Source organism: Epinephelus moara, chromosome 23, assembly GCF_006386435.1.
Source record: "Epinephelus moara isolate mb chromosome 23, YSFRI_EMoa_1.0, whole genome shotgun sequence".
In the NCBI taxonomy this organism is placed as follows: Eukaryota; Metazoa; Chordata; class Actinopteri; order Perciformes; family Serranidae; genus Epinephelus; species Epinephelus moara.
This window is the reverse complement of record NC_065528.1, coordinates 3,142,204-3,167,191: the sequence shown is the minus strand read 5'-3', so window position 1 is coordinate 3,167,191 and position 24,988 is coordinate 3,142,204. Positions and strand designations below refer to the sequence as shown.

The 24,988-nt window shown below is 42.1% G+C and overlaps 1 protein-coding gene across 1 annotated transcript in view; it reads right to left on the bottom strand.

The window, feature by feature from the left end:
• scube1 (signal peptide, CUB domain, EGF-like 1) overlaps positions 1–24,988 on the bottom strand; it is a 647,001-nt gene that overhangs the window by 478,406 nt on the left and 143,607 nt on the right. Inside the window, exons 7-8 of the mRNA XM_050036052.1 lie at positions 23,876–23,965; positions 10,069–10,185 (exon numbers count right to left, since the gene is read on the bottom strand). Coding sequence (XP_049892009.1) covers positions 10,069–10,185; positions 23,876–23,965 — 207 coding nt within the window. The remainder of the gene's footprint in view (positions 1–10,068; positions 10,186–23,875; positions 23,966–24,988) is intronic.

Here is a 24,988-nt window from a genome sequence, read left to right as displayed (position 1 = left end):
AAGCCCCAGATATTTTCAACTCCTAGCGACACCCCTGGTACCCCCTCAATGTTGACTCCGTGGCTACAGCCTTGGTTCACACTGCATAGTAAGGGAAAATGCAGTGTACTACTGGTGCACTCAAACAGTCCAAAAGTTGAATGTGGAATGATGGACACTCAATGGTCACCATCTTTGTGACGTAGCACAAAATTTCTCAACTTTTGACATGGCGGCTGGGGACAACAAGGCGCCTGAGCTGGCTACAGCAGGCTCTTACACAGTTGTAAGATATACATGTTTTTTGCACCAATATTGCTGTCGAATACAAGGCATCAGTAATGTTTGTTGGGTCTGTAATGATTTGGTACTGTGAATAATAATGTTAGTGCTAACATCAGCTTGCTAGCTAACTTGCTCCTAGCTAGCAAAGCAGCAAAGTTTAATCGGGTCCATGTCATTGGTCCGACAGCCCATTGGTCCGACATCCCATTAGTCCGACGGTCAGCGGTGCTGAACGGCTCCCGGCGGGCGTATTTCTACCTTGATGGTGCGCCGCGACCGGCTCTGGGTCAGCTGGGAAAGGCTTGAGGCGAAGCAGGCTCACAGCTTATGTGTTTGACACTTTCTTTTTCATTTTAACCCACACCATGATCTTTTCCTGACCCTAACCAAGTGGTTTTTGTGCCTAAACCTAACCAGACCTTAACCACAGGGCATCATGATGATTTCGGAACGGACTTCGGAACAATGGGTTTAATATGGTCGGAACAATGGGCTGTCGGACCAATGGGCAGTTCCCGTTTAATCAGCACTGATGTGGCATAAGTTTGGTTTATGTGTGGGCGGAGATAGCCATTAAATGTTGGCAATAATGCTCCACCGTCCATATGCAATTTGCCATTCAAAAAGACAAAGAATAAGAAGAGGTGGTTTAAAAAAAAAAGAGAAAGCCGTTATCACTTCCAATAAGTGCAAAATGGCAGTGCATGATTTGAGATAACACCCTGTTGAAATTAGTGCACCTCACAAAAAGGACATAGTGTAGCCTACATGGTGGACTAAATTGAAGTGTACTAACAGAAGTATGTGATTTGAGACACATTGCAAGTTTCCGGATGGTCCTGGTAATCCATGGTTTCTGGTTGTGAAATATTTTAACTGCATGTCACTAACTCGGCTTCTTCTCCGGAGCCTTTGCGCTCCACTTTCCCACAGGTTCCCTTCAATCGCAGTTGTGGCCGGATCATGTGTCGTGATTGCACTGCTGCCGTGGTCCTGCCTAATGCCTCCCATTATTGCTGTTATTATTAGTCATACTTCTGCCATAATTATGCATATATAAATATTATTGTCATATACATATTCTATCATATATTAATATATACTTACAACATATGCTACTAAAATTACTGTTATTATTATAACAATATTATTACTACCACTAATGGTATTGTAGCTATTGTCATTACTGCTTACCCTGCATCTCTCTCAGTCTCACTCCATCTCGATATCTCTCTCTGTCTCTCTTTATGTATCATTTTGTCATATGGATTACTGTAAATTTAATATGTTGATCTGTTCTGTACGACATCTATGTCTATGACGTCTTTCCTGGAAGAGGGATCCCTCCTCAGTTGCTCTTTCTGAGGTTTCTACCATTTTTTTTGCCAGTTAAAGGTTTTTTTTTGGGGAGTAAGGTCCAAAGGACAGAGGGATGCCGTATGCAGTAAAGCCCTCTGAGGAAAATTGTGATTTGTGATATTGGGCACATATTGGCTACTTTATTAATAAAGTTGAACTGAATTAAAGTTTAGAAAATCTGCAGATAGGAGCGTCCTGGTAGCCCAGGAGTTTAAAAAACTGACCATGTTACCTAGGAGTGATGTTACACTGTGGCCACGTTTTCTACAATCTCTAGGTCCTGTATAAGTGGTCTGAGTCTAGCTGAGTTACAAACAGCAGCAGTAAAGTTGCAGGGTTTCTGACATCGAGCACACTCAGTGCTTGCACTATAAACTCCAATTAACTCATTCAACTTAAGCATTTTTTGGAAACAGCTTGCACACAAAACTTTTTGTTTAGTACAATACAGTAACATAAAATTTTTGAGTACACCAGACACAAAAATAAATGTGTCACATGAACCCTTGTCTGACAGGAATTTTATGCCAGTTTAACATAATTTTTTTGTTCTTGTTGTTTGAGCATTTAATTCTGTCATATGGACATAGAAAACATTGAGTGCACATTTTACAACAATTTTTTTTTTAAATGTCAATCTCATATATTGAGGCGAGCTAGGTTTCTTGACTGCAGGAATGAGGCTAAGAGATTAACTCTTAACTGAACCAGGAAGTGCTCTTTATATCACCTCAGCACAACTTTATGTTAGACACTCTAACAGCTACACAGGCGGGACCTCACTAACTGTGAATACGATTTAAGGTATGGTGCAAAATGTCTTTTACCACAACATTAACTGTAACCCATTAGAACCATTGTAAAATACACAAACATTCATCACTGCGCAAGGGGTAACGTGAGTGATTTAGAGTACATTTAAACAGTTTTATTTGGCTTATGGCCTTAAACACATTGTCTTACAGAATGCTGGGAAAGTACACCCATTAAGCCCTGACATGCCACAATATGTTAAGTGCACAATGACAGTGCTGTTTACTGGCCTTTAAATAATTAAACAAAATCGGCTTTATACGTTTTAGTCAAGTTAACTCAAAATTCAAAAATTGTTGAGTTAAGTGTTTGTGTGAAGTGAACATTAAGTATTTACGTCTTCTGGACAATCTGGGGCATTTGTGTAGACTTTATATTAAAATTTTGTGTCACGGGTTGATTAGGATTTGCAGTGTGTACAGAGAAGTGTTTGTATCAGTGTAAGTGTGTGTCTTCCTGCTTGGTGCCCAGGTGATAGATACTGATCGATGTGTGCTGCCTGCTTCATGTCTCTCAGCTCCCCTCAGCACTGATCCTGGCTCTGGGATTTATGAGGCCCAGGGGCTGAACCACAGCCAAATTATGTGGGCGGGGCACAGCTGGACTACACTCCTATCCATCTTCCCCACTCAACTCACGGCCAAAAAAAGAGGGGGAAACTTTTCATTTTTCCACCACTGTAAATGCTGGGTTCTGTCAGGTCCACAAATCACCTGGGGAGACAGACTGGAAGTGTTCACACAAGCTGCTGGGCTTTAAACCTGACATCAGAGAAGTGGTAGAGATGTTCCTCCAGGATGCAACTGCAGTGTTACATGCCTTTCAGCAGATGATATTGCTGGAAGGTGTGTTGTATAGTCTAAGGGTTGGCCTTATAAATACGGCTTTTTATTTTCAATATGCACTGTCCTCCCATTAACTGTTACAGTTAATGCCCCAGAGCAACATCTGTTTTCGTTCAAGTGACAAGCCCTCTAGTGGCCAGAAATCAGGTGACATTATAAGTCCACAGACAGAGAGTCAGGTGGATGAGTGATTTAACAAAACATCCCACTTTAACACAGAAGGCCACTGTTCATTTCCTGTTTCCAACCAAATAATTTTGATGTTTTGGGCGGTCGGTATTTGGTTGTACTAAAAGACCCTCTAAAGAGTTGGATGTTAAATTTTTCCAGTAAGTACATTTATTTCAATGGTTTTAATAATGAAGGCCAACATGCCAAACCAATGGGTGACATCACAATGGCTACATCCATTATTGTATGCAGTCTATTGACAAGGCAGGGAGAAAGTCAGGGTGGATGGAGAAGTCAAAAAAATCTCAATTAAACACGGAGGCCGTTTTTAATCAACAGTCAACCTTGGTGTCTTGAACTATGAACTCCATTGTTTCCTACCCCTAACTCCCTAAGCTCCCTACCCTTTATCACTGTAATCATGACGATAAAGCTCCCCTAACCCAAGAGGTGCACACAGGTGCCAAAAACTGCAGTTCCTCAAATGGCTACTAGGGGCTGGCTCCAGGAGCAGGTCAATCTCCATAGACCTCCATATAAAATACTCAATTTCAAATGCACTGTCCTCCCATCAGCTGTTGTAGCTAGTGCCCAAAAACAACATCTGTTCACATTCAAGTGACAAAGCCCTCTAGTAGCCAGAAGTCAGGCAACATTAGTGAGTGACAAAGTCCACGCAGGGAGAAGGTCGCAGTAGATGGATTAGTCAACAAAACATAACGGGCTCTAGTTTCGCAGACCAGGCGCGGCGGAGGCGCAGCGCACCTGCGCTTCGCCAACTGGGTGTGGCCAGGTGGATTTTGTAAGTTTGGCACACCGTGCGCCCTGCCGCAGCTACTCCTCTATCCCACCTCCGTCCCTCCTAGCGGCGCAAGTCAGAAAGAGGGAGGAGAGAAGGCGTCGAGTGGGTTTTACACAGCCCATTCACATCACACCAATCAAATGAGCCCCTCTCCTCGCCCTTAAATGCGCCGCGCGAAGGCGTAATGAGAGTTTACTCAATTCGCCATGGCGGAAGAGAGCAGCAGCGTCAGACGGCCAAACTTCTCCCAGGAGGAAACTGATGTTTTGGTCCGGGAGGTCCAAGCTCGCAGTGTCCGAATATACGGAACTGCGAGCAGACCTCCACGGGCTGATGATGCAAAGGTAGCCTGGGAGGAGGTCACCACAATTGTAAATCAATGTTGCGTTTCTCTCGTGCGCGCGCGCTCTCTTTTTCTCTCGCGCAGTCTCACTCTGTTTCTTTTCTTTTGACTTTTCTAAGATGACAGATGCTGAATATATACTCCCTATCTGATGCTGTGGCTGTTTGTGGTTGGCTGAGAGGGATGTGTGCAAACTCATTAGTTTGCAACTGTGTCAATCAAATCAGCTTGGGTTTCCATTACGCTTGCCAAACGTGCCAAACGGTGCCAATCCCCTTTGATCTGACATCAGATGTGACAGGACAGTCGATATAGTTGCATTGAATATTGTTTTTTTGGGTATTTATTGCATTGTTAATGTGCCTGATATTCTGGAAACCTGCCTGTGAGGTTTTGGTGACGTGTGCGCACTGTCCGCCAGTCAGCCAAACTTCGGCTTACACCGGCTGCGCTCCTCCTGCGCTGACAATAGACGTGGATTCAGTTGGTGAGCTTTTAGCACACCTTCGGCGAAGCCTTTTGGCACGAAACTGTCACTGCGCCAAGCTGGATCTGTCGACACCTCCCCCTGCTGCACCGCCACACCCATCTCAGCGCACCTCGGTCTGCCAAACTACCAAACTGAGCGAGCCTCAGGTTGCGCTGCTCGAAACTAGCTCTGTGCAGGGTTCGCCACCCTGTGCCACCCTGCGCTGTGCCGGGAAACTGGAGCCTAACATGTTTACACACGAGGCCAATGTTCATTTCCCATTTCCAAATAATGGTCAACCTTGGTTTCTCTTAACCATGAGCTCCATCGTTACCTAACCTTAACCCCTTCAGCCCCTCAACCTTTGTCACTGTAATGATGATGATGAAGTTCCTCTAACCCAAGCAGCAACCTCCTGGGCTGAAAAATAAAGTAAATACAGTAATGCCAAAAACTGCAGTCCTCTAATGGCCACTTGAGGCTGACTCCAAGAGTGAGTCAATCCCCATAGACCTCCATGTTAAAATGCCTACCTTTAAAGAAAAAATTAAACATGTGTACAGCCTGGTACAAAAATTGGTTTTGGTTTCAATAGCTAAGTTCTGGTGAATCAAGCTACAACTGTACGGGGGTGAATTTTTATATCACCCACCTGTTTAAATGTTATAAAGGCTTAACACTATGCATAATTGAGGGCAAAACCACTTTGTATGACAGGTGGGGGCTGTCCATTAACTATTCGGTACCACAGCAACAATGTTGGTCAGTTAATGTAGAAGGAAGGAGGACGCACAACTCCAATATTTCCAATCGTGATGGGTGCAAGTTGCAGAGAGACTCCAAAGAAACTAGTAAGCAACAGCACTCACAAAAGACTAGAGTCAAAATCTATGTTTTAATAGGGCAACACACGGCCAAACAAATGACACGCGTTTCGGCCTAAGCCGGCGGCACCACCAACCGGGACGAGGGGCGTACACCCTCTCGCATATCTGGGATTCCCTACTCAAGAGAACGACCAACGACGCGGGAGGCTGGGTTGGCCTGACAGACTCTGATTGGTCTGTCAGGCCTGCCAGCTAATATATGACATGTCAGCAGCACGTCGGATGCTGCTTCTGAGGAAGACTGGAGTCTCAATCGAAACTGTCAAGCAGGTAAAACACATCTCCTTACATCTTGTCTGTCTGAATATAAGAAAACCTTAAAATAAATCTAATCTAATTAGGGCCCGACCGATTGATCGGCCGATCGGTGATTATAGCCATTAGAGAATAATCGGCAATCTGCCAAAAGTTGGCCGATTGACGCCGATGTTAACACTTATATTTTCATCACTGATAAAATGCAGGGAATATGGTGTTTTACTTAGAAATGATGTCCTTGTGTTACTTTTTGCACTTTAACCTACCTCTGTTAAATTGGCAATAATAAGAACTCTGGTACTGTGAACACACATGTGAATGTCTTAATTCATATAGACTTTGCATGATCATTTAATTTCCCAGAGGTTTACTGCCTTTATGCACATCATATTTTTGATTTATTTTGTGTTCAAATTGTTCATATGCTGCTTGTTCCACACAATTTATGATTAAAAAAAAGTATTTGAAAATAGTAAAATGTTCTTCCTTCAATTTATATCTTTGTAATGAGTGTTTGAACTATATTTAAGCCATCAAAAGCAGGTATTTGGGGTTTTTCAAATTGAAAAACGTAAAAATTTAATCGGCCTATATATCAGTTATCAGATTTTTTTATTCCATAATATCGGAATCGGCATGGGCCCCAAAAAATCCATATCGGTCGGGCCCTAAATCTAATCAATAATATAATATTAATTCAATCTCAACCATAGCTTTAACATGGTAATAATGATAACTAAGTTGAATTCTTGTACTTAGTGATTCAGTTTAGGAACTGACTGATTTGTCCTGTCTTCTAGTTGAGTACATTTGCCTGTCTGCAGCTGGATGGTGCTGTCTGTGTGAGTGTGTGTATGTCATGGGTGGAGAGATAGAAAGAGAGAGAGAGAGATCACACTCTGCCTTTTTTATTTACTCTTTCACTTTATATGTTTTTTTCTCCTTTAAATTTATGTCTATGCATTTGTAATAATACATCGTTGAGAATTGTTTTTGAATTTTCACTGTCTTGAATTGTAATCATGCTTTGACAACACATAAGAAATGTCTTTCCAATAAAGCGTATTGAATTTAATTGAAACTGAATTGAGAAAGAGGGAGAGAGAGAGAGAGAGAGAGAGAGAGAGAGAGTGGCCAGTGTGGGCCTCACTGTTCAAACATCTCAAAGTTTGCCGACGCGTCGTCTGCCTGTCAGGCCTGAGACAGCTCCGGCTCCAGGATTTCACACACCTACATGCCACATTCTCAAACTGCCTGACACTCATTCCGCAAACTCACAAACTCCTGAACACACACACACGCACACACACACACACACACACACACAGTATTATACAATTTAAAAGAGCACTCTCACATCCCACAAGGCGCATGGATTCTGACACGCAAAGAGTCATTCCACTGTCACGTGACCTTGCTGTGATGACTCTTGTGTGTCCTTGACCATGTCAGTCACATGTGGGGTTGTGCCCCACCACTCCATCTCTCTGTCCATATAAAGTGGAAGAGCAGATGAAGGAGGTCTGACCATTAACAACCACACATGTACATGTGGCAGAGGAATGTGCACCTTCATTGTCCTAATATCCACTTAATGCAGCAAGGTGTAATCATAATATCAAAGTCATAAAAAAACAAATGCATTATATTCTGATGTGGCTGAAGACCAGGTTTATAATCTTTTCGATGGCTAGGTGTCTGAATGGGCACTGAAATAGATATAGCTTGCTCTAATAATTCATCCTGTTAATACTGCCATTAAAGATGGGTTGGCTTAATAACCTTAAGCATATTGTAATTCAAGTGGACTGAGAGAAAACTAGACTTCTACACCTCCCCTTGGCTCTGTTTTCAGGCTTTAGAAAATCTAGCTTGTGATGAGAGACTTTGGCCAACCACGGGTCATTTCAGAGAGAGGGCATTCCTATTGGCTGTTCTACAAATGAAGATGTGCATGCACATCCCTTCAGTGAAAACCTGATCCAATGGTGAAGAATCTTCCAGAGAAACTTGCTATTTCAGCATTAACAACAACTGTCTACACTGCAAAGCATATAAACATAAAGACAGACTTATCAAAAAGAGTCTAAAAGAGAGTCTGACAATAAATCAAATAAAACACATGTCAGTATCAGCAAAGTGTTTCAGAGATGGAGAGAAAATGTTGCTATCACTTCAGTTAATGTTTATGTAGCCTTGTTAGCTAAAGCCTCAAATCACGTTGTGTCCTCTGCCTCACTCCCCACTGCTACAGACCACCTCACTGGGAGGAAAGTGGGCAGTAGCCCCCAGTCAGTGGCTGCAGCAACCCAAATCCAGTCAGGGCAAACCCCGGCTACAGGGGACCGGACAGCCCCGACCAGTCACTGGATCAGCAAACTTTCTGTTGCTGCCTTTACACAGATTAGACCCAGCACTGCTAACTCTACAAAAAAAATAAGATTAAATAAATCAATGTGTGGGGAACACTGGGTAACTGTAGGAAGCCCATGCGTATGCCTGTGGTCGTCTGGTAGGAGGGGTTTAGGACAGAGAGGTGAGAGCTGCAGGAGGAAGGTGTTTTTGCAAATTCAGCCATCTTCATTGCCTTTTCAGGATTTCTGACTGCCCCAGCTTTAACACTCCTAATGCAGTTCTGTAGAGAACATGAGGTTTCAGCGGTCTGTGACAATCAATCAATCAAAATAAAATAAAAAGTATTGCACTCTTGCACTCTATGTGTGGTCATATGCCTACAAAGTTGCGTGGTGACCGGTGAAACTCTTGAGATGTTATACACCTTTACGTGATGAACCACACCCTCCGCAATATTCATTGCCTTATAGAAGCTCAGTTTTAGTAAGTTTTCCAACTTTTGCCAAGAGGGAACTTTAGATATTGGTCCCTAGATTATGTTCACCAAGTTTCATGCAGATCGGTCAAACTTCCTAGGAAGAGATTGATTTTAAGTGTTTTTCAAAAAATTCAAAATGGTAGAAAATCTATATAAGCGGAAGTTATGGGTTCTTGAGGCAAATTTGGTCCTCATGAGGAGAGGCATCTCTGTGCAAAGTTTCATGTCTCTACGACATACGGGGCATGAGATCTATTTGCAATTTCAATCGGTTGCTATAGCGCCCCCCTTTGGCCAATTGATGTAATATTGTTTCATTCACATTCTCCCATGACCCTCTACCACTGTACCAAATTTCACATGGATTGACCATCAGTGAAGAGAAAAACATGGAACAGACACACCCACACACACACCCACAGACAGAGTTTTCGTCATTATATAGTAAGATCAGGTTCTACTAATCCCAAATAGCTAGGAGAACTTAAAAAAGGCATATCAAACAAGAGGGGGTCTCTGGAGGTTTAAATCCACCAAATATACATGTGACCAAACTCCAAGCCCTCTCACTGCTGCTGTGTCTAGCCCTGAGGAGAATAAAGCACCACTGCCTGTAGAGACCAGTGTCTGAACCCAAAGGTCAGACTCACTCAGCCTGGCTGTTTGTTTAGACAAAGCACTACAATAATATATTTGGGATGTTAAGGCGTATGCTGCGGCTGCCTTCTCCTCGGACGACTGTCGTTGACGTCAGCGGTGGGCTGGCGGAAGTGGAGAAATGCTTAGCGGCAAAGTCAACAACAACAAGCTGCGGCAGTGACCAGTGACCGTGTCTGGAGCTCCGTGCAGCTGGTAGTGAAGCGGATGGCCAGGATTGGCTTTGGCTCTGGATCACTCAGATAGCAGCCATAGCAGGCTCAGGTGGACCTCTGAATACACTGATTTCTCAGTGAACAGCAGCCATGCAGCATGTGTGCAGGCCTCACACACATGTATGTTCCCACACTTTGATGTATTTACTAACCTTTGCAGGTTTTGCCATCGGGCTGCAGAGTGAATCCCACGGGGCAGCTACAGCGCACCCCTGTGGCTGTGTCTTTACATGTCCTATCACAGCCACCGTTGTTGACAGCGCAGGTCTCTGCGGATGGCAGGACAGATATGGAGAGAGAGACAGAGGAGACGGGTGTTAACATGTGACCCCTGCTTCTGAAAGAACATGAAACAGAAACTGAAGGTGATGTGGGCTGAGACAAATTTTCATGCAGTTGAAAAATACACAAACGACAGCAAAGTTGGATATAATGTATTCTCATGGAGCTTTGTCAACACACAGATGAGGATATTACATCACAATATCCCAGTTTTCATGAGTAGATACAATTTTACACAGAAGTAAATACAGTGTTCATACACACAGACAGTCACAGTCAGGATTTGTTTATCACTGGCAGCTATGTATCATTAAGACAAAGCCTCATGACACTGTGCTGATAAAGGAGGGTGCACTCCTTGGCCCAAAGGTTGCTCCTGTTTACAAATGTGACAAGGAATCAGTTAACACAAAGAAAAAGGTTAATGTAAATAAACAGAAAAATACAGTTAGTCTAGGTTTGACTGCTGTAAGTCTCGAAGGCACTTGCGTATGTATCTGACTCCAGAAAAATGTTCTTGTGCATGGCGCAGATAAAGGTTTGCTGGGACTTGTGAATATTGCCTGAGCTGATACCAAAGCAAACACAAGCTCATGGTAACTCTAGCTCACCTGCCCAGCCGCTGTTGCTTTAGCAAAGCTCAGCACACACTCTCCCAATGGGCCTGGAGAAGTGCTGAGGATGCTGAAATTTGACTTAGACTCATGTTTGTTGAAGGGGATTCAGTGAAACTACACCTAATAAGGAAGTTTCAGTTAGTAACTGTTTGGCTTTTGGTGGGTTTAACTTAAGTAATTCCAGAGAAAGTCCTACATATTGCTGCAAGTGCGAATGAGCTAGGAGTTAAAGGGACCATTCATATTTTTTTGAAGTTGGGTTGTATGAGTAACTTATCCATAGTCAATGTATTATATACAGTAGATGTCTGTCTGTACACCCCCAGTTTGGAGAAGCAGGCAGAAGTGCTGAAATGGAAGCTAAGCAGTGTCCTGTGTCTGGATGGGGCCCAGCTGCAAAACATATTTAGGCCACCTTAAAAAAAATTCCCAATTTAAAAAAATAGAAATTTCACTTCTTTACCTCTCTGTCACACAGCCCGTCTAAAGGCTTCAGTTCCACATCTATGCTCTCTTCAAAGCCACCACACTCTATGACAAAAAAAAAAAAAAAAAAGTTGCTCACTGACCACAGGAGCTGCTGGTGTAGCCCAGCCTTGATCAGCTAGTTAGTTTGAGTTATTGTGTGACTTTGGTGAACTGAAGCTATCCCTTTTAAACACCAAATATACACAATGACTCACACAAACTAACTGATCAAGGCTGGGGTACACCAGCAGCCCTGTGCTCACCAGTGTTAAATCACTGTTTTTCCCGATGGAGTCTGGCTTTGAAGATAGTGATACAATGGCTTCAGTCCCCTGTCAGAAATTGCTGTTTGACAGAAAGGTAAAACACTGAAAATATTCTAAATATAGCATACACTTAAACTGATATGGATTTTTTTAGTTGGAACTTCTTTTATGTGGCTAAACTGTTTTATTGCAGACCACATCCACAGCAGTACATAACTTAGCTTTCATGTCGGACTCCAGCCTGCTTCTCCAAACTGGGGGTGTGCTGACTGACATCTACTGTAGGTGAGACACTGACAATGGATAAGTAGGCTACCTTACACAGCCCCACTTCAAAAAAAATCTGAACTATCCCTTTAAGATTTCTGTAGCTTTTGGGCTTATAAACTTCCCCTTTGAAACCCAAATGGTTAAATTTCAAACATAGCATCATCGAATAAATGAATGAAAGTTGACATTTGGAATTCAAAGGCTTTTTCTGGACAACAGCAACATGTAAATTACGGATGTTCTCCTCCTCTTTGGCAGCGATTCCCATTTAATTAAAATGCCAGGAGATTGTGTGCCTTTGAGAAGTGAGGAGGGAAATAGGAAAAGCCTTTTCAGGCTGGCAAACACATCCATGTCTAGAGGTCAAGGCATTAGCATAATGGCCTTTCAGAATGCACAGTCACAAACCCTTCAGAGCCAAGATGGCTGATGCTTTCTCTCAAGGAACAGGAAGGTATTTGTAGATTTGTTTGTGTTTCTTCATGCAGCTCCAAACAACATCAATCTCACGGCTTCTTCCCTTCATCTCTGTTTTCTATCAGGCATTTGTTCCTTGCTGTGTTTATACGTCAAAGCTCTGGGTTCATCATTTGCAATCCTTTTCATGTCTAGTTCTCTCTCTGGAGAAGTTGTGAGGACAGACAGCAAACCAGTACAAATTCCAAACTCTGTGTGACATGAAGAAGTTTTTTAAAATAAGGCAGGGGGATTCATAGAGGTTGTGTTGTAGAAAAACAGCAAAGAGGAAGGAAGGCGGGAAGGAGAGACACTCCATCATCAAGGCAGCCTGTCTGATGGGCCTTATAGGGTATGACTTAGGACCTCGGTCTCCTCTCCACTCCCCAGCTGGGCTCTCTTTCAAGTGTGTGGTAGAATGTGTATTGTTAAGTTCACTAAGAACTTCAGGTCTGCATGCCTGCACAGGTGTATACGGTCAATAAGACTTTCTGAGTGAGTGTAGAGGCACAAGTGCATGTGAGCAGACTTGGTGTGTGTGGAGGTGGTGTTTATGGGTCAGAATGATTTATACTGAGTACAGTTGGCCCTATCATTAGGTGAGGGTGAGCACAGTCCTGCTCAGAGCCCCTCTCTCTCCAGGCCACGCCTAGCCCAGCCCTGGGGCCACACTGAGCACGGGAACACAGACACACCGCCAGGGCTGATTGATGTGCTGGACAAGCCCCTTGTAACCCCCCTCAGCCCCCTCTCCAAGTCTCCACACCTTCCATCTAACCCTGCATACTTCTGTCCTAGCCTGGCGTGTGTGTGTGTCTGTGTGTCAGAGCATATTATTGCATGTAACTTCTCTCTCATGAAGACTCGAATTGACCGATGTTCGATTCTGATCACAAACTATATACCGGATATAGCTAAGCCTCGTTTGTAAGTCCAGATTTTTTTTAACCTGGACCTGTTCTCCCATGTTTTTGTGTCTGTGTGACTCATTGGAACAGCAATTTTTTAAATTGGTCCAGTACTGAGAGAGATTGCTGCAGCTGGCAGCAGCGATACAGGCTACAATATCACCACTCTGGCCAGGTGTGCCTCATCAATTTATATCTTGTTTTGCCACTAACAGTCACTGTGGCTGTTTGAAATCACTCACTACTCACTTTATAGTCCACTTTATAATAAGTTTGCCATTGTGTAGTGCCGTCCCAATATATAGTGGGAGTTATTATACCCTATATAGTGGAGTTGAAGTATCCCACAATGCATCGGGAAAAGTATTAGTGTACAACTGATGGCCAGTAACCAGGCAATATATCCTTTTTTTTGGTGGGTGGGGCTTAGCTGGAGGCAAAACAATAGCTAATAGTGCTATTATCTAGCACTAGCTAGCAGCAGAGCACCAACTAGAGTGAATGTGTGATTTACTTAACCATTTGTTAATTCGTCTAGAAATACAATGTTCCGTTTCTTTGAACAACAGGGCTGTCATTTGAATGTAGAGCGTCATACTCAATATACGAATGCACCATGTCAGGTCACTCACTCTCTGGGGCTGCGAGTGTAACTTGAAACCAACAGGACCAGACTGGCCAACCCGTACGCTCTCACTCAGTGGATGGATGATTTGACAGGATTGCTGAAGGTGGGACGGCAGCCTTTGTGGTTGATTACTATGCCAATTGACAAAGGAGGATGACACTTAAATGGTTTCTTCCGGTTTGTTTTGCTATTGAAGCTAATGTAAGCTAATGCACTAAAAAGTTATTGTTATGAAGAAATCCAACATTCCTCTCAATACCTCCCCAACCTCTCAATAGGTGGACATGATAAGCCATAATACACATAATTTTATTTATCCCTACAGCAGTAAATACTTTTTCCCTAACCTGATATGAAGCATGAGCTACACATGTGAGCATTTTTGATGATCGCCTCCATACAGACCTTCCGTCTCATCACATTTAACCATGTCCTCATTTTTGTTGATGGACAGTGGCAGCTGGTATGTGATAAAATGTAAGTTTTGAGCCATGACTCCTTCTATTCTGGCTCCCAATAACACAACAAGACAATATTTTAAGATTCTTATGTCCAGTGGTGACAAGTCATGTTTTGCCTCCAGCTAATAAAATTATGTCATTGTGATGTTGCCCCTGAAAGTATCTATATGGGACGGACACCGAGACGGACAAGAGGAGAGAGCAACTTGATTAAAAGCTGCTGTACATGTTTAACTTATAATGACATGTTGAAGTTTGTTTTACCAGTTTTTTTGCCATGTAATAAATGGTCAATATAATGTGTAGTCATCAGTCCATGAAGAGATTAAAATAAATTGGCAACTGATCTTCTTTAGTGCTTGACAGTTACTGTACAGAGTAGGGCTAATAACGCTAGCTAATGTTAGCGAGCTGGGTTGCTGCTAGCTCTGATTAGTGCCATAATGGCTTTATGCATAATGTTATATATTTAATTCACAAGTTATTACATGACCGACTGGTAAAACCATCTTAAACACAACAACGGTTTAACAGAAAATTACTGACATTAGAAGGGCAGGTTGCAATCGTGCTGCTCTCTCACCTCTTGTCTGTTTGCCAGTGTAACGTTATTAATAGGCCTATGTTTAATGTAGGCAGAGGAGCGCATCTCACAGCAAAACGGCCACAAAGTACTTCCTAATGTTATTTGTTAATTTGGGGAAAATATGCTCAATATAATTTCATGTTTTTATCTCAAATATGCATGTTGGTATTTGTTATAGATGGTTCACCAGTCAGCACTGATATGACATGTTTTAATTTTGTGTGTCCAAAAGTGTTTTTTCTGATGATGAGCTCACTATATAGTTCTCTATATAGAACACCCTATATAGTGAGTAGGTGAATGAATGAATGATTTTGGAAACAGCCTATGAGTGTCTTACAACACTATGAAAAGGATCCCTACAGAGAAATTAAACATTTTACCTTTTACTTGCTCCGGTCTGTTTTACTGCAACAACCCACCTCATGAGAGATGACCTCATGAGAGTTGATTTGTTTATATACTTTATTAATTAATAAATTAATAATTTATTAATCAAATTGTTGCAGGTAGAGAATGGTGGAAACATTAGTGAGAGTTGGTAAGAGGAGTACTGGTTATAGTTTGTTGTGTTGGAGTAACAGATGTATCTCACTCTTACTTAAAAGATTTCCAATGTCATGGCTGCAAATTTAGCTAACATTGAAAAAATTGCCGTCATGCTGTAAGACTCTCATGATAACAATCTTGCCATGTCAGAAACAAGCACTTTAAATGGACGGGTATTGATGAAGCAAAACTCGCCCAGAATGGTTACATTGCCACTTGTTTCACCGCTGTCTCTCAATACTGGACCCATTCCAAAAGTTTTTGTTCCTATGTATCAGTCAGACACAAAAGCATGGGAAAATAGGGTTGAAAAATACCCAGGTTACTCTTTAACTAGAAGTCTTTTCCTTAATTTTGTCTTTATGTGATGACATTGGTCTGATTTTCATGTGGCACTAAAGAGATTTTAATAGTCTAAAGTATAAATCAGTAAACGCTAAAGGCCTTTAGAGTTTCACTTAAATGTTTGATCATTCTTGGGTGTTGTTTTTTTTAAACTGAAAAATAACTTCGTTTTTTAAAGGGAAGGATCAAATCAAAATTTCGCCCAATTTTATGTCAACAACACACAAATGTTTGAGTACCTGCAGAATTAAAACTTCCTGTGTTTCATGGTTTTGGGAGTTCTCTTAATAAGATCATGGATTTTAACTCCAGCAGAGATTTCTAAAATCAACTGCGGCAAAGAATAAAGGAATAGCTCAACATTTTACAAAACACTAACATCTCTAGTTCACAAATTAACACTATTTTTTGAGTCTGCGTTGGTTAACTAGCAATCTCAGTTCACACCAAGACACTTTAGTTTTTCTTTGGATTAAATAAGCCAGAAATAACACTGTAATAACTGAAATTGATATGGGTTCATGAGAGGTTGCAATATTTGTTTTATATTTGAAAACGATTAACAGAACAATCTCGGGATTGAGTTTCAGATCATTTTTTGATCACAAGAGAAAGAGACTGAATACAGCTGCCCAAATCAGAACTTTCTTTCATCACATATGAATATTAACACTTTCTACTTGGATGATCCTCATACTTGTGAAAAGTACATTATCTGTGCCAGAAACTCATTACACCTAAGTATTCAGCTAAACTCTAACATAATTTTTCTCATCTAACTTTCAGCAACAAAGAAAAGTTTAATTTCTCAAAATGTTGAGCTATTCCTTCCAGAAATGCCCACTGTCCATTCTGGGTGACTGATGATTGAGTCGATTCTCAAACTTCATTCAGAATCCAAATCAGGAAAGGATTCTGATTGAAGACTATTTTTTTTTATAAAACACATTTGATAAACATATGAAACAGGTCATGAAGTAAAATATTTGCTCCTGTTGCATGTCACCATGATCACATAAGTTGGTTGGCAACTTCATGGTTAACTGATGAATTCAGCTCAGTGATTGACATCATGTACATTTCTGAATTTATATTCACCCAGATAGTTAAAAAATGACTTAAACTGTTTGTTGACTATGGAGCATATTGTGCTTCATTTTGAAATAAAAAAGTTGAGTTGCAGGCATTATTAACTGTAATTTATTCAGCCCAGTTGCCCCAAGAAAACTGTTGATATTGTACATTTCTGCAAACCATTGATACGTTACATTCATACATTTCATATGTACCACATCAACGTTTTAAAGTAAGGTACTATATGAGCTGACTTTGTTAGTGGCAGGAGAAGGGGAAGGTGTGTCACCTAGGCGCGACACCTGCCAAGCTGCAGACTACTGTTCAAGACCAACAAACAACAAAGCCAGTTGTTATTCGCAACCCTTCTCAGCGTTTCCACCAGTGTTTGTGGCACCAAACGTGGGTGTTTTTCACTAACCCGTCCCTGCTTTTCAGCGGCTTTTGTGCCACCAAATGTGGGTGTTAACCAAGTGTTTTTTGGTTCCAAATCATGACCACATTTCATGTTGTTGATGAGAACAGGCTGTTCTCATGCACTGTTCATACATGTTCCTACAAAAAGTGAAGCACCAAAATTTGTATATGTCATATGTAATGATAAGTCAGTAATTCATGCATTACCCACATATTTTGGAAGGCTGCAGTCATGTGGCCAAGATTCTGATGGCAGTAAACAAGGAAGCAATTCCATTGGTCCACTGACGAGGTAGTTTGGGGCGGTGAATGGGTCACAAAACACAGGACTTTTCCAGGAGACGTGTGTTTGCAACAATGTGAACTTCTAGTGAACTTTGAGTCATTTTAAGGTATGTCCTCACCATGTTTCTTTTTCTAAATTTAACCACAGCAGCTTTACTTGCCTAAACCTTAGCTCTGTATCTTTGCGCTAAAGATGTTATGCGATTTGTGGGATGATAATTCATAGGATATCATACGAACCACTGTATGAGGATAATTTGTTGAGAAACGTAAAGTTCAAATGTATCAGCTACAAAATAATGTACAAATGTAACATATCTGTGGTTTGCAGAAACATAAAATGCAAGCATTTTTACTGGTAATTGGATTTGTTTATTAGGCTCAGCTGGATGGTAAAGACCAGTCATTGGGTGCTTTGACTCCAGAAGAAAGGAGGAAGAGAAAATTGGCAACATATTCAGATAATGCACAATTTTAAGAGGATTTAAAGGTTCAGCATGTAAGATTTAGGGGGATTCAATGGTATCTAATGGTGAGGGTTGCAGATTGCAACCGGCTGAAACTTCTCCCACCTAGAATTCCTTCAGTGTTCATTGTTCACAAAGTTTTTTTAATGGGAGGTGAATTATCTGCAGAGGTAATTTAAACTGGTAAAAACATTGAATAACACAGTTACATGTTATAAAAAAATCAGTGTTTTTTGTTGCTTGCTGCAAAGGTGCTTCTGTCTATGGTGGCCAACGTGAAAATGCAAAACAAAAAAAAAAAAAAAGTGACTGGCCCTATCTAGAGCCAGTGTTTGATTTGTCTGTCTGGGCTACTGTAGAAACATGGTGGTGCAACATGGTGATCTCCATAGAGGACCCGCTCCCTATGTAGATATAACCGGTTCATTCTAAGGTAATGAAAACACCATTGTTATTTTTTTTGGTGATCATACATTAAACAAAACATCATATGCTACTCAATTTCTGACAATATATCCCCCTAACTCCTACACACTGGACTTTTTAGATGGGAGGCTGGTGAGATAAAAGCAGCTGAATACAACTCTCTTCTTCCAGACTGAACAAGGGTGGTGACTCCTTATGTGGGGATTACAGTACAATGTGTCAGCAAGGGGCAGAGGAAGGAGAGGGAAGACAGTCAGTATACACATGTCTGTCACACTCCTCGCATGGAAACGCTGACCGCTGCAAAACTGTCCTTTCCATGAGAGGAGGACACATGTTCTATTGATTAAAACTGGAGAGTATGAGGGAGGAAACCATGTGCACTGTGTACACTAATGCATCATGCCAAGTAATAGCAATTGCTGCACTGCTGGAAAAAGGTGAGAGGGGCACGATCACCTTTCAGCGCTCAACAAGATCCCCTTCTGCCCCTTGATGGACACTTAAATCAGCTGTCAGTCAGCAGAGCGCTGGCCTGTAATCACACTATATGGATACATCTACTGTGCACGCACACACACACAAACACACCTCAGCTCCATCTGTACTGAGCTGATGGTTTATTTGGAATTCAGGGCCATAGTCACTGTAGCACCACTGAGTCTCTCTTTGACACTTTGTTCACATGTGTCCAGCAGCTGGCCCCTGATTTTACTTCAATATCAACATCATGAAATGTCTTAGAATTACTTTTCATCACCTCGCCCAACTCCCTCCTCTCCTCTGCCCTCTCTTTTCCTTCTATTCGCTCCCTCGCCTCCTCTTGTCTTGGCAGTGCCTTTTCATTAGAGCCTTAGCTGCAGATCCATTTGTCTTGTTCAGGATGTTGTCTGCGCTGGGCAATGGTAGCAGGGGCAGAGACGGGAGCGCCGCGTGTCAGAGGAAGCAGACAAACGGATAGCTGTGTCAAATTTAACATACTGATGCTGTTAAGGCTGTGCCAGTGCAGCACTGGGACGGCCTCTACGCTCTCAGCAAGTATGTGTTTGGTCATGCACATAAGGCATGATGGAGGCACGTATGAACTCAAACACTAAATGTTTAATTAAAACGCAGACACTACCGGTCAGTTCACTATATATCAGCCATAGAGATCTCTGCCCTCCATTGTAATGGAACTAGATGGCACTCAGCTTGTGGTGCTCAAATCGCCAAAAAATAAATTTAAAAGACTCAACAGCAATGTCTCTTTCCGGAAATCATGACCTGGCTGCTCAAGCAACATATTCTCAGCCTTGTCAAATATTGGTCATGGAACTTTCATATCCACACATGACGTGCAAGGTACCCTGGGTGTGTTGGTTGTTGATGTTCTGGGGTGCCGTGTCAACACCAGCCTGTTACATGCACCATCTGTTTTCAAAATATACTTCTGTTCTCACCACTTCAGTACAACCACACTGCAAATTGACTTTTTTTCCCTCATTAACAGCAAACGCACATAGTTATGTTTTGATAACATTTACATATGGTTTGGTTTAGTCAACAAAGGCACGTAGTTGGGTTAAGGAAAAAAGAACAGGGTTTGGCTTTACTGGAAGCGAACACTGGCCACCCAGGTGAAAGTTGATGTCAGCCCTTCCTGGACTTCAGCTGCCTTAACGTTCGTTGTTGTCCCGTTGTGTTTCCTCCTGACACTGGCTGCGTATCATGCCAATACGAAAGGATGGCTTTTTTTGTCGGTTTCAGACGCCGGAAGTCACTGACAAAGCTGCATTTTTTGACAACTTCAGAGCAAGACTGGGTTGATGCAAGATAATCCACAGACCTTTTTGTGAGCAGTTTTATGTGGGAACTATTTTCTTCCAAACTATATCCGCCAAACGAATCACTGCGCAGAAGGAAGTATGCATCTACTTCTAGCTTATCTAGCATCACTGGGCTGGATAGAATTAAAGCTCAGCCAAGAAGGATGTCATTAATGTTTACATCTCGCGCTGTCACAAGCTTGAACCTCTCATATATGAGTAGATGCATGCTTCCTTCAGGGTGGTGATGCAGTTAGTGGGTGTAGTTTAGTAGGAAGTGAACTGTCCATTTAATATTGTCCATGAATTTCAAATTTAACGTGTAGGTACAGCTGTAACTTGCGGTGTGGTTTAAAAACACGGTGGGGTTGGGGCGCTGGTGGCTTAGTGGTAGAGCAGGCGCCCCATGTACAAGGCTGTTGCCGCAGCGGCCAGAGTTCAAATCCAGCCTGTGGCCCTTTGCTGCATGTCATCCCCCCTCTCTCTCTCTCCCCCCTTCACGCTTACCTGTCCTGTCCATTAAAGGCAAAATGGCCAAAAAAAAAATCTAAAAAAAAACCCCCAAAAAACCACGTGGGTCTAAATGTCTACTAGTAAGGTAATTAGCTACTGATAAATGCAATATTACCATAAATTAAGTTGCACACGTTTTAGGATTATGTTAGTTGTTGTGGTGGTTTTTGTTTGTGTTTGTTTGTCACATCAATGGCAGCAGGCTACCATGCAAACACTTTGGGCTTCAGTGTCTTGTCCAAACACTTCGATATGAGCCATGGATCAAACCCACTGTACCTGCTGAGCGTGTGATGCAGCTCTCATGAAAATCTGAGAGCTGCATATAAACTTTGCATTCATCACTAATCCAACTTGCTGTGTGTTTAGTGATCAAGCCAACTTCAACAGATTGAATGAGTTTTCATTTTGTTGCAAACTTCATTCCGTTGTTTCTATCGGAGGTGAAATCAGGGAGCAAGCAGCTGGACATCACATCATGCAGAAACCTGGAGGTAATTACGTTATATTGGCTTGAAAGTTATCTGGATGCCATAGTGTCCTCAGAGTCTCAAACTTTAGACCAGGTTTAAGTCTGAAATGTCTTTAACACACTGCATTACTAACCAGAGGTGCTGCTATGACTGATCTTATTGTGGAGGGGTTGATTTGAAAGGAAAACCTCATTTTTTTTACCAATGTAATCCCAATGAAGTGTACATGACATACAATAGGGCAGCCCAGCCCTGGAATGCAAATGGTTACAGGTGGCGCACCATCAGGACAGGTGGCATGCTAGTACAACAGGAGGTGAAGCAGGGTTCAGTGAGTAGTGTGGGGAAAACAAAAATTCTGTTAAAAGGAAATTGAGGAAGGAGAGAGAAGACAGAGAGGTAGGGACGAGGAAAATCAAATCCTCCACTCTTCCTCCACACTGGAAAGAACCTGCTGAAATGAAAGGTGTATAAATATAGAAGGCGGTTCAATAGACTACAGAGAGTACAGCACATTGGTTTGGCGTACTGGACACCAAGAATAATTTCAGATGTACCTCTGTGTTAGAAAATAAAAGAAAGGTTAGATGCAAAATGGTAGAGGAAAAAAATGATGCTTTGGGCTGAGCACCACTTTGATTGAAACATCCATTTGATTTTTGGTAAGTCTTTGTTTGATCAAGACATAAGAAAAACATTTAGTGATTTATTGAAAGACATTTCCATGATCTGAGAGCAAGAGGTGGCAGGGTGCCAAAAAACAAATCATGGCCTACTCTTTTTCTTTTTTTGGAGTATGAGTCCTTGATACCTTAATCTTCATCAAAAGCCCTAAATACCAACTTATTGGATCAGGTTTTATCATTGTCTCCTAAAATATGGTCCAAGGGGCTCATTTCACACAACCCTCAGAAAAAAAAAATACTTGACTATTTTTGTCACTTGCAACCATCCCACCAAAAGCATAGACATAAATGTCATTTTAAGACATATCTGATGATAAAAATCTAATAAAATTGAGGTTTTGGGAGCAAAGATCCATTTGGTCGAAGGGTTGTCCAGTCTACACCAGTATAGTAGTACTTGAGATCAATCTTGGTCTCGAGACTGGTCTCAAGACTTCTTTTTGAAGGTCTTGTCTCTGACCTCGGATTTTTTACCCTGCCTTGTCTTGGTCTCAGACAAAGAGGACCAAAGATTTTATATTCAAGACCATGCAAGACCACAACTGCAGAGATTTCCTAAATGTTCTCACTCCCAACTCATCAAATATTGCTGTTTGGTCAATGGACTTTCCCGTCTACATATTACACTTAAGGTATCCTGGGTGCATATATTTTTACAGGAACGGTTCGGTTTCTGCTCGTTAGATGCACACAGTCTTGTGCAAATAAAAGCATGTGCTTAGGTTAAGGCAACAAAAGCACATGATTAAGTTTAGAAAAAAAGTCAACTCAACATTTACATGGGAAGCGAACACTGGCCTCCTGGGTGAAAGTCTAAAGTTTGTTGGACCCATCCATCACCCCTCCTGCCCATCCTATAGGGACTTTCCAGCTCCTTAAATAATGTTGTTACCCGGCAGTGTTTCAAAACAACGCTGCCTGGTGGCATATCATACTGCTGTGAAAGGATGTCCTTTTTCATTGGTGTCTGACGTAGAACTCACTGACGAAGCTGCAGTATTTGAGAGCCTGTTGGGATATCATTAAATGGCCTGCAAAAAAGGTGTGTTGAATACAAGTATTTAAGGTGATTTCAGATCCTTAGTGTTCAGGAATATTCCTATACATAAAATTCAACACTCTTTGGTTATTTTATCAAGACATTTCTCATGGTACACTACATACATCTACAGTATATATTTTGCAATAAAAGAGGTGAATGAGGAGTTATGGGAATGCAGATCTTTCAGATCAATTTGAAGAGTTCCACATTTTATCATAAGTGTGTAATGCAGTGTGGGACTCACACTGTTCTTGACTCAGTCTTGGTCTTGACTTGGTCTCAACCCCTCAAAGTCTTGGTCTTGTCTTAGTCAAGATACACTCTAGCCTTGGTCATTACTGGGTATTGGTTTTGTAGGTCTTGACTACAAAACTGGTCTCCACACATAGCCTAACAAATGATTCACTAGAGAGGACTAGAATGCCTGAGGATATCATGGATCTGGTGTTCCTTGTCTTTACTGCCCCTTCTGAGGATTATGGTTTTGAGAGCTTTCTGCAGTGCCAAACTTTCATGGTGTAGTAATCACTGGACAGCTTGGGTCCATAACCTTTCTGGGGTTTGCTTTGGTAGTAAGGTATCCTATTTTTGCAATGTGGGTGATCAAAAATGGGATGGAACATAAAACATTTGGGAAAGTAAATGTTAGTCATTGAAAAAACCTTAGAGCCATCCAGAGATTTGGTCGGTGGAGTTAGGAAGAACCGGTTTAAAGGAAAACAGCGACCCCTTTTACTTTGTTTTCATCACGTTAGATACACTTACAACAAAACTGACTGTGGGACACACAGTGGGCATCAAAGGTTTACAAAAAAAAAAATTAACAAAATAAAGACAGAGAGAGGAGGACGAGGAGGAACGGAGAGGAGTGGAGTCGGGGATACAAGCACAAGCGCCATGGCAACACATAGAAAGAGGAAGAAAAGAGTTACCCATAAGTAGCCGCCGTTTCACCCGCTTGTCCACATCAGCTACTGACGTGGCATTGAACTCAGAGCTCTCAATTGCAGCCTCATCTTTCTCTAAAACACAAGTGACAAGGGGACAAACAGTGAGCAGCAGGTTAATGAGAAGCCCAAATGACCAGACCTTCAGCCCCTCTTGGCGTTTGAGCAAAAAAAAAAAAAAAAAGCCAAGAAGCAAGAAGCGATGAAGAAGCACCCAAATCCCTGTTAGAGTGTTAATCCCTAAACAAATGATAAATCCCCCAGAGCAGACAAAAGAACAAAACAAAATAAATGAAATGATCAGTATCAGTGTGGAGCTTACAAAATGAAGCGGTAGGTAGGCAAGTAGGTTGGTAGGTAGGTAGGTGGGTAGGTAGGGAGGGAAGGAGGTTCAGGCCTTACATATGAAAAATGTTTTAAAAAAAAGGTGGTTAGAGGTGTGGGGGGTTCTGGGGATGGAATGGGGTTGGGGTGAACGTTAAGGGGGATTTTAATTCTGATGTTGACATTGCTGTTGTCGCCGATGGAGTTTCTGTCTTCCATATCAAACAGCCACACTTTGTCAGCAATGATTCCCTTGTGTTAGGATGGAGGAGGAAGACGAGAAAGAGAGGGAGGAAAGGATACATGTCCAACATTTCCAAGATAGGCTGCCTTAAATGTGGGCACAGAGACGGGAGCAAAGGATAAGGGGGTGACAATGACGATAAGGAACAAGAGAAAGGGTGGTGCGGGGGAGGAGGACAAGTGGTCAGAGGAGGTGCTTGGAGGACCGAGTGATGAAAAGATGATCAGGAGATGAACAAGGTAGGAAAAGAGAACGAGGGAGAGAAGAACGAGAATCAGTTCCAACATGGCCCACAATGGGAGAGGTATATGAGAGAAAGAGGGCTGCACACACTGAGAAATGGGGTTTGAAGGGGGAGTGTAGGGAGGGCATGCAGAGGAATAAAAAAAGCAGGAGGAAGTAGTCTGGGGGCAGCGCTGGTTGCCTGTTTGTCTATGGAACACATCACAACTGGCTTTAACAGTCAACACTGGAAAAACCAAGTTCCCAAAGCTGGGCAGCGGAGGTGGAGGGGGGGGGGGGGGGGGGTG